Source organism: Talpa occidentalis, unplaced genomic scaffold, assembly GCF_014898055.3.
Source record: "Talpa occidentalis isolate TD23 unplaced genomic scaffold, MPIMG_talOcc4v2.1 talOcc4.2, whole genome shotgun sequence".
Taxonomy (NCBI): domain Eukaryota; kingdom Metazoa; phylum Chordata; class Mammalia; order Eulipotyphla; family Talpidae; genus Talpa; species Talpa occidentalis.
In genome coordinates, this window is record NW_023602073.1 from 49,777,574 (window position 1) to 49,792,266 (window position 14,693).

Below are 14,693 nucleotides of genomic sequence, written 5' to 3' on the forward strand. Positions count from 1 at the left end.
TTGAAATGGTGGGGCTTCTAACCTTCAAGCTTGAGAAGTTTCAGTGTTTCCAGCAGACCAAAAGATTTCCCACAGAGTTTGCACCTGCTGTTAGTTGCCAAGTAGCCATGCTGGGTGTCAAGGGGGTCTCATGGCTCAGAGAGATAATTCCCAGGAGAATAGACAGGCAGAATCTGACACTCCTTGAGGGGTGACTTTAGAGACCATCCAGGGCGTTCTCATAAATTTCCAATTACCCTTCTCTGGCTCCTGTACTATCTGAAAGCAAAGCTTGAAATTGGGCCTCCCTTGGTGGTGCAGGCGGTTGAGCGCTGAGCTGAAAGCTGTCCGCAGTCTCTACAGTGTTGGTTTGATCACGGCCGGCAGGCAAGGGTCCCACATGACACTGCAGACCTCTCCTGTCGCGCCTGCTGCTCCCCTCAGCAGTGTATTTTGACAGTCTGCCTGTTCTGTGCAGCAAGCCAGCCATGGCAGCCTGGGTGTCAGGGGTTCCTGGAGGATGGGAACACTTCAGCACAATTGTTGGGTGATGAGGGGGAGGGGGAGTGAAGAGAAGCAAACACTCAATCAGGGTGCAGATATCTTCCTGCTGAGAGTCTCAGCAGCCCTTTATACATTTCAAGCAAACCATGAGAGTGCATAAGCATATGCATTAAGGCAGGAAGATAACAATCATCACATCTTTCTCAAGAGCAGCCAAGGGTCTATTTGCCCTCCTTCAGATGTCCTGACATTTATTATTTTTTTATTTAAAGATGGCACAATTGCTAAACAAAAGTGTTCTTAGAATTGTCATTTACCTTAAACAACCAAACCGTCATTTTATTACTAGTAAAAACTTATGTGACTGAAACTAACATTTCTATGTTTGCCATAACGAAGGATTAACTAAGGGCTAGGGGAAACAAAGAGCAGGAAGTTACCTGAGGGAAGGAAGATGCATTGGCTTTTCCCTAGCCCCAAGCTCTCAATTAAGGGAGGAATTCTCCTAATCTAACAAGAGAGTTTTCTACCTATTACTACCTATACTTATGTCGCCAGCCTAGTTTCAGTATCTAACTTTAAGATCAAGTGAAAATTTCTTTTCCTGTAAGATTGCTGATTGTTGTGTTTTTTTTTTTATCTTTTTTCTAGAGGCATGTTTTATTTATTTATTTATTTGTTTGTTTGTTTTGTTTGTTTATGCAGTCAGAAGCATGGGAGGGTGAGAGAATTCACCAGAGCCAGAGCGGGGAGCAGAGCAGGCAGAAGAACCGAAGTACACTGCTGAGGGGAGCAGCGGGCGGCAGGAGAGGTCTGCGCGCCATGTGGGACCCTCCTCCGGTGGCCGGGGAGCAGCCGGGGATCGAACCGGCGCCGCTGAGGCCGCGGGCAGCTTCGCAACCCAGCGCTCAACTGTTGCACCACTGGGGAGGCCCGCTGATTGTTGTTTTAAGGAACTACAAACATTTCATCAGAGGCAGGGCCCGAGATCATTATAGCTTTTGGTTTTCAAAGTGGTTAATACGTGACATATCAGTTGTTGTAACATTGGCTATTTCCAAGTGTATTATTTGTGCTGCTGTGGTTACTAGCTCAACCAGTCACAAAATTGTTGTTGACTTATCTTGAATGCATACGCTAACAGCTACCATACCAATTGTCACCTCCAGGGGAATTAGCCTTAAACAAACAGGAAGAATTTAGCAGGAGCTGGTTTTGGCACCTCCTGGCTTATCAGGAATTTTCTTATACTTGGAGAATGCTTGGGTCTGTCACCCAACTGCTATCTTTAACTTTAAAGTAAGAGAATTTGCTTCTCCAATTAGCCCTTGCCTCAAAAGACCACTTATCCATATTAAAGATTTGGCTAAGGGATGTTTACAGCCTTTGTTCCCAGAAGTCTTTTCACTTGATAATATAAGGCCCAATGTTGAATTACTGCCTTTTGGCAGAGAACTACTAATTTTATAAAAAATGTAATATTTGTATCATGCAGTGACATTTGCCATCAAATTGATTATTCAGTAATTGATCAAAAAGCATTTGTAGTTTTACTTTTAAATGCGTATTTGAACAATGGTAGAAATCAGCCATAAACAAATGAGAAGAATCTAGGAGTCAGCTAACGAGATTCCTGACTTTTCAGAACTCTGCCCCATGCCCGGTCTTTGTCAGACGACATGAGTAGCATGGCTCCCGGTAGGTCTGTTCCCCGCTCTGTCTCTGGTGAATTCTCTCACCCTTCCACGCATCTGGCCTATACTCTGGTTCTTGTATAAATAAATAAAAAAATAAATCTTTAAAAGAAAATAAAAAGAAAAGCTTGAAATGCAATCCCAGCAGCCACCATTCTGCCCTCTGGACAGTGCACCCCGGTTATCAGCAGGGAAACAGCAGGATCAGAGGAGCCAGCAAAGGGGAGGGGCAGACACCCTGACACCCCTGCAGGCACTCAGAACCAACTGTTGAGCACCCACTGACCTCCAGGATGCTTGGCTCCCAGACCCAGAACTAGGAGTGAGTGTGGGGGACACTCAGGAGTGACAATGAGCCCTGTTCAGGGCTCTGCCTGTGCCTGATGGTGACCACCCTAGTGACCCCATGGCAGCTGTCACCCCAGGTAGCAGGGCCTGTGAAGAGCACCCAGTGGGTCTATTTTCTTCTCCTCCCTGAAGGTGCCCAGGACCCCCAGGCCCTGGACACCAGGAGTCAGCACCGGGCACCAGGAACTGACAGGACCTAGTCCTGACCACACTGCGTGGAAGGGGCCTGGGCCTTCTTCGTATGTTAATGTCACCTGAGACCTGGTCACAGTGACCAGACCCTGTCCCTGCAGGATACGGGGTACTGGGAGGCATGCTACTCATGTCGTCTGACAAAGGTCCGGGCATGGGGCAGAGATCTGAAGAGTCAGGAATCTTGTTAGCTGACTCCTAGATTCTCCTCTTTTATTTATGGTTAGTTTCTACCATTGTTAATTATGAATTTTTTTAAAAGATATTTATACAAGCACTGGGTACAGTCAGAAGCGCGGGAGGGTGATAGAATTCACCAGAGCCAGAGCAGGGAGCAGAGAAGTACACTGCTAAGGGGAGCAGCGGGCGGCAGGAGAGGTCTGCGCACCATGCGGGATCCTCCTCCAGTGGCCGGGGAGCAGCCGGGGATTGAACCGTCACTGTGGAGGCTGTGAGCAGCTTTGCTACCCAGAGCTCAACCGCTGAGCCACCTTGGAGGCCCGTTAATTATGAATTTAAAAGTAAAACTGCAAATGCAGTTTGATCAATTACTGAATAACCAATTTGATGGCAAATGGCACTGCGTGATACAAATATTACATTTATTATAATATTAGTAGTTCTCTGTCAAAAGGCAGTAATTCAACATTGGGCCTTACATTAACAAGTGAAAAAACTTCTGGGAACAAAAGGCTGTAAACATCCCTTGGCAAGTCTTTAATATGGATATGTGGGCTTTTGAGGCAAGGGGTAATTAGAGAAGGAAATTCTTTTACTTTAAAGTTAAAGATAGGGCCTCCCTGGTGGTGCAAGGGGTTAAGCACAGCACTATGATGCAATCCTTAAGCCTCTAAAGCACGAGTTCGATCCCCCGGGCCAGCCAGGGAGCAACACATGGCACAGCAGACCTCTCCTGACTCGCCCAGCAGTGTATTCCAGCAATCTGCCTGTTCTGCTCCCCACTCTGTCTCTGGTGAATCCTCTCACCCCTGCATCTCTGGCCTGTACCCCAGCTCTTGTATGCATAAATAAATAAATCTTAAAAAAATGAAATAAAATAAAGTTAAAGATAGCAGCAGGTTGGCAGATGGGAGCTATACTCCAAGTGTAAGAAAATTCCTAATAAGCCAGGAGGCTCCATAGCTGGCTCCTGCTAAATTCTTCCTGTTTGTTTAGGGCTGATTCCTCTGGAGGTGACAATGGGTATGGTAGCTATTAGAGTATGCATTCAAGAATAAGTCAACAGCAATTTTGTGACTGGTAGAGCTAATAACCATGGCAGCACAAATAATGCACTTGCAAATAGTCAATGTTACAACTACTGATATGTCACGTATTAACCGTTCTGAGAACCAAAAGCTATAACCATCTCAGACTCTGCCTCCCATGAAATGGTATTAATACTTTACTGTGGTTTAAATGTGTTTACTCATTTGTATGAGTACACAAAGGAAATAATAATTAACCTGGCCTATACTAACAAACTTACTTCTAGGCTTTATCTAAACTTCTCTTGATAAGATCTTGTTTCAGGAAGACTAATCTACTTGTATTTTCCCCTTGGAAAAAACAATATATTCTCCCAATAAATGACTATATTTCTTTACAGAATTCAAGGTAACATCTAAAGCCATATAGACAAGTTACTAAAAAATGTTTATGGTATTAAGTGTCTAATTTTTTCTTGCTTTTGTCAATCTATCTAGTGCTTGCCTAAGAAAATTTGGTATATAAAATTGTTACAGTGGCAAATCTGCAGTTGACTTAAAATTCCAGTTCTAAAGAAAAAAACTAAAGCTAAACTAAGGTTTTTACTAAGTTGAGTAATAAAATTTGTTAACCATTCTCTGAAATTTCAGGTTTACATTTTGCTCCTTATTGTAAGGAAACTAAAGTTTAATGTCATCTCAACAACAACAACAACAACAAAAAAAAAAATTTGAAAAAGTGTGTCTGTGGGTTATATGGTCTAGAGAAATAATGGTGTGGTGGCTATTGTGGTGCCTTACAATGCAGAGATTGAAAACTAAGGTGTGATAATTCTGGATACAAGTAAAGTAAGGTGTGCTTGTGTTTTAAAAGAAAGAAAAAAAAAAGGCAAATGAAAATGATAAAGGTCAGAGTGAGGGATTTTTGACAGAAAACTTTTGTGTTCTCAAGTGACTTGCCATGAAATATTTTGGTTAACTTAAATGTCAGTTGTGCACCTGTGTGGCACCAGGCTTTAGTTATTTTAATATATAAAATTGTTTCTTGTTGTGAAAACAAACTGAGTCAATTTGGGTATATTGATACCTCATAAAAAGTATTCTCATAAAATTTTTTCACCTTTTCAACATAAATGTTCACAAATAAAATTATTCTAAAATACATAAAACTTCTTAAAACCTAATAAGCCAGTCATTTCAGGTTAAATTTACTGAGGCTATAAAAAGGTATACTAATCTAGACCCTAAAAAGAACAAACAATTTAACAGTCTCGGTCTCCTTCATTAGTCAGCCTTGCTCTGACATCAGGTGTAAACTTCAGAGACTAAGTCAAGGGCCTAAAATCCTTTTAACACTTTTGAACACGGCCTTCAAGGCCTATAGTAATATGGAGGGGACTAACTAGACTAAAAAGAAAGGGAGGAAGGCAAGAGAAGGGCCAGTAAATGGCAGTTGCCATTGTTAGTACCCTGCCACCTCAGACTCACCCAAGGCCCCATGTGCCCTAGGGCATTTGGGACCTCAACCTCTTAATGGGCTGCCAGCTTGCTTCCACTGCCTGCAACCAGGACACCTCAGCTGCAAGAAGCTCTCCCCAGGGCCATGCCTTCTGTGCCATCACACAGGGCACTAAAAAGGGACTGTCCCACTCTCCAGAGAGGGAGGGGCCAGCCCTAACCAGGGGCCAGCCCTAACCACGGGCCAGGATGGGAGGACAAACTTGACCGTCAGCTGCCTCTGACTATGAAGAACCCAGTGCAGGAGAAGATCTTCTCTGAAGAAGCCCAGAGGTGAGAGAGACTCCCCTGTTTACTGTTTATATGGACAAGCCTCGGGTGACCCTAAAAGTGGCAGACATAAAAATCACCTTTTTTGTAAATAAGGGGCCACTTACTCTGCCTTACTCCAATTCTTTGGACTGACCTACTGGTCAATTGTCCCCCTCACTAGTACAAATGGCCAGCCTGAGCCAGGATACTTTACAACACTGCTACCTTGCTGGCTACAAGGCTACTTGTTTATACATTTTTAGTTTTGTTTTCCTAACTATAAAGATGAAAAAAATTGTAACTAAATTCCAAACTAGCAGCCTCCACAGCCACTATTGGCTCTCCTGGCTGCTGCTACTAAATATAAAATGGTACTGAAGTCCTAGGTCTCACTAATTCTGTCATTTTGGCTAAAACACCTCCAGGTGTTTGGGGCACTAGCCCAACATTACTCCTTAAAATCCCTAGTCTTAGTGGTAATATAAAATCGCAGAACCCTAGACCTGCCGATGGCTAAAGTTAAAGGAGTTTGTGCCCTCTTAAACAAAACATGTTGCTTTTAAATAAATCTCATGAGGTAGAAGAAAATTTAAAAACACTAAAAAAAAATATACAAATTGTGGATGATCTCAAAAAACAGACAGGGCAAGGGCTTAGCTGGACACAGACAATCTTTAATTCTATAAAAGGACAACTTCTGTCCTGGCTACTGCCTTTCTCGTTCCCTTACTAATTCTCTTTATTGTTCTTTTGTTTGGGCCCTGCATCCTTAATACTCTCCTCGGAATCATCTCCGCTCGCCTGGAGGCCATCAAACTCCAAATGGTCCTTCAAACGAAACCCAAAATGACGCCTCCACAGTCCATCTTCCGGGGTCCCTTAGATCGTCATCCTACTGTGGAGCCCTAACTGTCTCCCCACGTCGCCCACTTTCAGCAGGAAGCAGTCATTGATCAGACCTACATCCTTTTCCCTAACTGCAGTTAGGGCTCCATTCGTAGAAGGGGGGAATGAGACAGGGCAAGCTAGGGTTATTAGGCAGTTTTAGGGACAGTGCAGGAGGGGACCTCTGAAGAATTTAGGGAGGCTTCAGAGATAAGGACAACCAAGGGAAAGTAACCCATCCCACTAGAAAAAACAAACATGCCAGGACCAAGGACAACATTGTTAATGCTAGTCCTGGTTTCCTTCAGGTGGTAAAGGGAGGCGGAGATTGGAGAAATGGAGAGTGGTTTAATTTATGGACACATTAGCAGGGCAGCTGTTTAACTTCAATGCAGGGATGCCCATCCAGAAGACTGGGCCATAAATTTAAAGATGCAATAAATGGGGAAAGAGAAAGCTGTTAGATAAGGAATATGAAGATCCCCACTCAGTAGCAAATTAAGTGAGACAGCCGAGAACTAACCAATCACAAAGAGACTGGGGCAGCTTTAGAATAATGAGGGGAAAAAGGTATATATTCCCTAAGACACGACTCCACTTTGGCTTCCTTGCCCCTCCCAGGCCTGGTTCCCTGGCCTGGGAGTCCCACTTTATTTCTGTTCTTTTTCTCCTCAATAAACTTTTTTCTTCTAAACAAACCTGCGCTTCTCGCTTGCTTGCCTGAGCGTCTGCGAAGTTCCTGCTGCAGCTTCCTGAGACACCAACCCATGGGGGGTCTAGCAGCTGGGGCTCAGCGCTGCCCTGCAGCCTGGAATCCATTCCTGGCTGGGAGACTAGGCCTGACAATTCCGGTATCATTAGGATTATCCAGAAGGATGGCCTGGTACCTGCCCATCCGTCCCGCAGTAAGCCAGTAACCTCCTTTTTGCTCTAGTAAGGTCAGTACTTGGTGAGGGACATGTACTACTGTGGGCTGTCCCAGTGTAAATTTCTCAGCTTCTTGCAATAGGTCACAAGTTGCTGCCACAGCTCGGAGGCAGGGAGGCCACCCTTTCACAGTGGGTTCCAGCTGTTTTGAGAGGTAAGCTACTGGGCGTGGTGTCGTGCCCAACCTCTGGATTAGTACACCGAGACTAACTCCTTGTTTTTCATGGACAAATAACTCAAACTCCTTTTGCAAGTCAGGCAGTCCCAAAGCAGGAGCTGTCATTATTTTTTGTTTTAGTTCCTCAAAAGAATGTTGACATTGGGTGGTCCACACTAGGGGTTCAGTATCGGCTCCTTTTAAAGCTTCATACAACGGTTTTGCCATGAGTCCAAAGTTTGGAATCCAGATACGGCAAAAACCTGCCATTCCGTGGAATCCCCTCAACTGCCTCCGGTTGTGGGGGGCTTTTAGATTTAGAATAGCCTGCTTCCGGTCAGTCATTAAACTGCGGGTTCCTTTGCTAATCTGGAATCCTAGATAAGTCACTTGTTGTTTTCCAATATGGGCTTTTTGCCTTGACACTTTATATCCACAGTGGGCCAGATGATTTAGGAGAAGTATTGTATTGGCCAGGCATGATTCTTGGGATGGACTGGCAACAAGTAAATCATCCACATATTGTAACAGGATACCTTCATTAAAATGAATGTTTTTTAAGTCTTTGGCCAAACATTCACTAAAAATTGTGGGGGAATTCTTGAATCCTTGGGGAAGCACAGTCCACAATACTGGGAGATTATTCGAGTTTCAGGATCTTGCCACTTGAAAGCAAAAATTAATTGAGACTCTCTTTCCAAAGGAATACAAAAGAAGGCATCTTTCAGGTCTAGCACTGAAAACCATTCGTAGTTGCTAGGGAGTGCAGTTAGTAAAGTGTAAGGGTTGGGCACAGTGGGATGAAGATCTTGGACCACTTCATTTACTGCCCTCAAGTCTTGTACAAACCTATACTCCTCAGAGTGAGGTTTCTTTACTGGCAGAATGGGGGTGTTGTATGGTGACCTACAAGGGCGAATAAGCCCGTGGTCTAGGAATTGAGTCAATATTGGTTGGATTCCTTTTAATGCTTCCTTTTTCAAAGGATACTGTTTTTTTTTTTTAAAGGATTTTTATACTATATTAAAAAACCACAAAATAAAAAAGGGATCAATCAACATATATCTTAGAAGTCTTTCCAAGAATCTCTGTACCCAACAGCCACGCAGGCTGGATTTTTCTTCTTTGCTCAGCTTGCAGTTCATTTAAGGATCACTGGAGGTGACTCGTGTTCTAGGTCTTAAAATCAAACTTGTTCCACCAAATCCAAGACCCTGAATTTATCCAAATTGTAGAAACATGCTTTTACCACCCGTCCACCAAAATACCTCCCATTCAGATCAACAACAGCTTTAATTGCCGATTCAACCCTCTCAAATTCTAAAAATATTCGTACTGCTTCATCATCAGGGGCACCAGGAATTTCAAATATCACACATTTTCCAACTTTGCCATATTTTTCACATTCTTCCTTGGTTTCAACTTCCAAGTCTTCATCTACCTCTCCTGCACCAACCATGTTCCTTAGTAGGACCACTTTAGTAGGACACTTAAGTATTTCAGTTAATGGATTTGAATCTGACTTCTTGGATGCATCTTTCTCCGTGGCATCGTCCACTATAATCTTGCCTCCTCTCTTTCTTGTCTTTTCCACTGATAATGCCATGCTCAGTCCTTGCTCATGCTTCCCAAGACCCTGGCCTTCCCGGAAGCCGTACTTCTGCATGATTTTATGTGCAACCTTGCCACCCATGTTGGCAAGGAAGGAGTTGCCCGGCCCGGTTGGAGATCTGGGTCTGTCTGGTTCCTCATATACAGGGGGAGGGATAGCAGCTTTGGAAGACTGTGAACGAGGTCTTGAATCCTCTTCATAAGGAAAATCTCGAGGTAACTCTTTGTCTTTCTCTATAAGAGAAGTTGGAGGTGTGATGGCAGCTCCGCCCATACTTCTTTTTCTCCTCTCTCGTTCATAATCTTGATCTTCATCAGAATCTGGATATGGTCGCCTTAAAAACCCGCTAGCTTCATGTCTGTCTTTACGCTTCTTCTCTCTCTCTCTTCTACTTCTTTTTGACTTTCCAGCTCCCGCTGTCTCTGTTGTTCCTCTCTTTGGCGCTTTACTACTTTCTCATAATCATTAGGAAACATAGGATCATATTCATCAGCTAAGGGAACCAAAACTTCTCCTGCAGAAAACCCACTGGGAACAGGATCCTTGAGGCCAGCTGCTACATGTGGCGGGGTGTCCACAATCTGCCGGTCATCTGAAGAGCCGCCTCTCTTTAGGTCGATTACGGGGGCAAGGACTGTACTTTGTTTTGTCCTCTGGCTCTTTGCCTGAGTGAGAGCTGCCTTCTTCACCTGGAGCTGAGATTGCAGAAGTTTGAAATTTTTGGACCAGCCCTCTGTTTTGGAGTCACTGGTCTCCACTCCCAGGTCGTCATACAGGGACATCTTCTTTTCAGTTTAATGCCGGCCCGCCCGGCTGACTCTCCCCATGGGCCGCGGCGGCAGCGCTCCCGGGCCGAGGCGCCGCGGAGATGGCGGGCTGGGCGCGCTCGGAGTAGCCGCGAGGGCCAGACCCCAAAGGATGCTGTTTTTTATGAGGATAGGAAGCTTTCTCCTTCAGTCTAATTTTTATGGGAGTTACATTTATTGCTCGTCCTGGAATCCCGTCCGCCCATACGGAGCTACTCACTTTTTCGCAGACTTCTGATGGGATAGGTTCTGCATCTTTTTCTTCACCAATCAGCAAGGTTTGAAGGTGCAAAGCATTCTCTGAAGGTACTTGTAGATGAAGCTGTTGTTCTTTTGGTGAGAAGGAAATTTGAGCATTTAACTTACATAACAGGTCTCGTCCCAAGAGTGGGATTGGGCAGTCAGGCATATAGAGAAATCTATGTTTCATGCGCTTTTCTCCCATGTGACACTCCAATGGTTGTAAGAGAGGCTGTTGCTGTACTTGGCCAGTAACTCCAACCACCGCTACGGTTTTGTCACTAAGTGGAACCAATTTGGAATTAAGAACTGAGTAAATAGCTCCAGTGTCCACCAGAAAATCAATTAATCTGTTCCCCACTGTCAGTTTTACCCGGGGCTCTTGTGGGGAAATAGGAATAGAAGCTGCCGCTTCCATATGGAGTCCCGGGCCCCTCTAATCGTCTCCTGAATCAGGAGCATACGCGACCATTTGTCTGTCTAATGTTCCCTTTCTGCTTTTCCAAGTTCCTCTTAATTTTGGACATTCTCTTTTCCAGTGGCCATCCTCCCGCAATAGGCACACTGTGTGTCTAAGAGCCCTGGTCTTCCCTTCATTCCCCCTCTTCGCCCTGCAAACTGTGAGCGTGGTTGTGCTGTGGTGGCAAACAAAACGTGCACAGGCTTTTGCCTCTGCTCTTCACGAGCATTATATATCTTGAATGCAATATCCACCAGCTGAGAGGAATTCATACCTATTGCTCCATCTACGCGTTGTAGTTTACGACGAATGTCTGGGGCGCTTTGCCCGATGAAATTCATGTTAACCATGCGCGAATTCTCTGGGGCCTCTGGATCAGCATCAGTATATTTCCTATATGCCTGATAAATGCGCTCTAGAAATTCAGAAGGATCCTCATTTGCTTTCTGCTGAATTTCCTGGACTTTGTTTAGACTTTTCTGTTTAGGTACGCCTCTTCTCAGGCCTGCCAGGATGCATTTCCGATAGTGGTTTATTTTAGCTTGACCTGCATTAGTATTTGGATCCCAATCTGGTTCTGCCATAGGAACAGCAGCCAGTGGCTCTGGAGTCTGGTTAGGGTCCTCGCTATGGAGATTCTGGGCTTCCTCCTTTGCTTTTTGATTACCAGCCGGCGTTCATCTGCTGTTAGCAAAATACTTAGCAATGTCTGTTTATCTGCCCATGTAGGGTGGTGGGTTGCAAAAATGGTGGTGAATAGTTCAGTCATTTTCTGTGGGTCATCCCTATAGGCCAGGTTAGAGCTCTTCCAATTTAAGAGATCTGAATTTGAAAAGGGACTGTAGGTCCAATAAAACCCAGCCTGCTGCCCTTCATTATTCAATCCTCCTATGGGGTATTGACGCAATGGAAATTGCCCTACTCCGGCTGCAGAGGCTCCCTGGCCAAATTGTGTTCCTGTCCTAGTCTTATAAGGGGAGACCTCATCTGCCCCAGTTCCATGGTCAGGGGGTTCAGGTTGGGTACCCCCTGCCGTGTGGGCATCCTCAGGTAAAGGAGGATATATTGGTGGTGGAGGGGGTGGAAACACTTCAAAAGGTGGGAGGCATGAATTCATTAAGGTTAAATCCCTTAACTCCTCCTCAGTTTTTTCTTCCTGAGTTTTACTATCCTGATAAATTGTTTTCCTTTGCATCATCAGAGTTGCCCCCCCTTCCTTATTTTCTTTCATATGCAATTGCATGAATGCCTGAACAAATGGAATTTCATCCCATTTCCCTGATCTCTGACAGAACAGTTCTAATTGTGAAATAGTATAATAGCTTAAGGATCCATTGACAGGCCATCTTTCCTCAGATTCTAACAAATACATAGGCCAAGCAGTATTACAATAGTACACCATTTTCCTTTTCTTCATAGGTTTATTTTTTTTTAAATAATAAATTTTATTTTTATATTCCCCATACAATTGCAACCCCCCCCCCCCCGTTCTGACCCCAATCATAGGTTAGGTCGACCATTCATCTTACCCAATGGGCTTTCAGGTGGAACAGAAATGGCGCCTCCCATAATTTCAAATCTTTGGCTTTTTAAAAGAAATAACAAATGGGAAACTCCAAATATCAAATACCAAACAAATATAAAATAAAGACACCAAACGTTTCCCAATTCCCACTCAACCAGGCCTATCACACCAAAGAGCGCTCCAAATTGAGGGAGATTCATAGACTCCCTCCCAAACTGGGGAACTGAACTCCCTCTACAAGGGGCTCAGATTCCCCCCAAATGTGTGAAGGCAAAGGTCTCGGTGTGCACGCCGGGGGAACTTACCCAAAAGCCAGAAAGCCGCGGTCTCCTAGTCCAGTTTCCTTCTCCTCAAAAGTCTCCAGAGTAGAGAAAGGGGGACCACTTTCCCACCAGAGAGGAAATGGGAGATTCCCTGGAGGAAATGAAGCTCCGGCAGCGGCTGGGACTGTCCCTTATCCTCCTAGGGAAACGGTCTCCCCTTCTAGCAGGATGTCATCCAGGTTGCCCCAAATCCCACGCAGACAGCGTGGACGGGTGAGCCCTGGCGGCTGCCGCGGCCAACTGCTCCGTCCATTGGAAGTCAGAGTTGGGATGGGGAGAGCCCGGTGGCATCCAGCTCCTGGCTGGCTCGCCAAAATTGTTACCAAACGCCGGCCTCAGTTTCCCTCAGCCAATAAAAGGAAACTGAGTTTGAGGAAAAGGAAAGCGGTTTTATTTGTCAACAAATGAGGAGGGCGGCAGACTCATGTCCCAAAGCCCACCGTCCTGCTCTTTGGCCGTGGGCAGGGGTATTTACACAGGGGGAGATGGGTAGGGGCCTGAGAAGGGGAGGGAGAAGGGGTCCACACAGAGACAAGTGGGGGCCAGCTCAACAGGGAGATGGATGGGTGTCAGCTCATTCATCTTAAGGGAAGGGGAAGGTGTCAAGGCACAGAGATGGGTGATCCCCAACTTGTTTTCCTTAGGACGAGGAGGAAGGGTCTGCAGGGAAACTGGTGGGCGCCAGCTTGTTTTTCTTCCCAAGGGGAGGGGAAGCTGCAACAAATGGGAAAGACAAGCCATCAATCCTGCCAATGCTAGATAAGGGGAATTGCAAGAAATGGGGGAAAGACAAACTTGTTAACTGTATCAGTATCTTTGGTCCATCTGCCTGTTCTGCTCCCTAATCTGGCTCTGGTGAATTCTCTCACCCAACTGTGCTTCTGACCTTTACCCCAGTTCTTGTATAAAAAAAAAGTTAAAAAAAAAAAAAGAAAGTAGATGGGCCAATGGGAGTGAGAGATAAGGCAGGAGCACCCAGGAGCTGAGGGAGCCATGTCTGCTCTGCCTGAGATCATGGTGAGGACATGATCCCCGCAGAGCTGGGAGAAGATTGGGGTCCCCATGAGAGTGTTATGGAGCAACCCCAACACAAAACGGGTTGCCTGGCTGTGGGTCCTCACCCGCACGCTTAAAAGGGACTTATGAATACTCCACTACAGGCACACACAAAAGGTTAATAAAAGGTTTATTTACAAGGGAAAAGGAAATAAGGAAATGTACAACTCAGGGAGAAAATAGGGAAATAAAGTCTTTAATGCGTCCTACCCGATCCGCAGACCTGGAAACCCAAAGGCACTCTCAGAGCTGGCTGGACGCTGCAAGCTGGTGGGGAGCCAAAATGGGGGATCCCCTCCAAAGCCCATGTGTCTGCCTTTATACCAAACTTGGCTGCTTAACCCCACTCTTCACTTTGGTGGTGATGGGATTTGTAGTTCCCAGTATCTTGATGGCTTTGGTCTGGAGTGGGGGTGGAGTCCACAAAGCCTGTATGGGATTAGCTTTAGGACATCCTTTTTCCCCTAACAAGAGGAATCAGAAGCTGTGTTGGGAAGAGGATCCTGAGAACACTCTGACTCTCCCAAATCCCCCCTGACCTGCCCACCTGGGGGATCCTCTCCCTCTGGATGAAAATCTCACCTCATCAGATGACTCTCCCTGAGCCCAGAGAGAGAGAGAGGAGAGGAGGGAGAAAGCTCACAGGAAGGGGAACAGCTCACAGAGGACAAGGGAACAAGCCCAGCCCAGGACTCTGGGGACGTGGACTCTGGGGCTCAGCTGGGTGTGGACAAGATCCTGAGGTGAGAAGGACCATGAGTGTCAGATGAGCAGCTTCAGTCTAGACCCAGCGTCTGTCCTGTCCTGTCTGGGGCCTTGTGTCTCCTCCTCTGCTCAGGCTGCTCCTCAGGTCTGCAGGGGGAGGGGCTGAGTGTGTGATAGCTGGGATTTCACTTTCTCATTTTTGTGTTCAAAGCGGGGCATTTTTAATGCATTTACCTTAAAATTACTAGCATAAAAGTTTTCTACTATAATCAATACAAAGTTTCCTATATAAAAATCTGTCT

The 14,693-nt window shown here is 45.4% G+C and overlaps 1 protein-coding gene across 1 annotated transcript; it reads right to left on the reverse strand.

Annotated features, from left to right (window-relative positions):
* Nucleotides 1-8,674: 8,674 nt before the first annotated feature.
* LOC119252265 (splicing factor 45-like) lies at nt 8,675-10,110 on the reverse strand. The gene is given in 2 exon segments (XM_037519467.2): nt 8,675-9,660; nt 9,663-10,110. Coding segments are annotated over 2 exon segments (1,206 nt in total). The 5' UTR covers nt 10,059-10,110; the 3' UTR covers nt 8,675-8,850.
* Between the last annotated feature and the right edge of the window lie 4,583 nt (nt 10,111-14,693).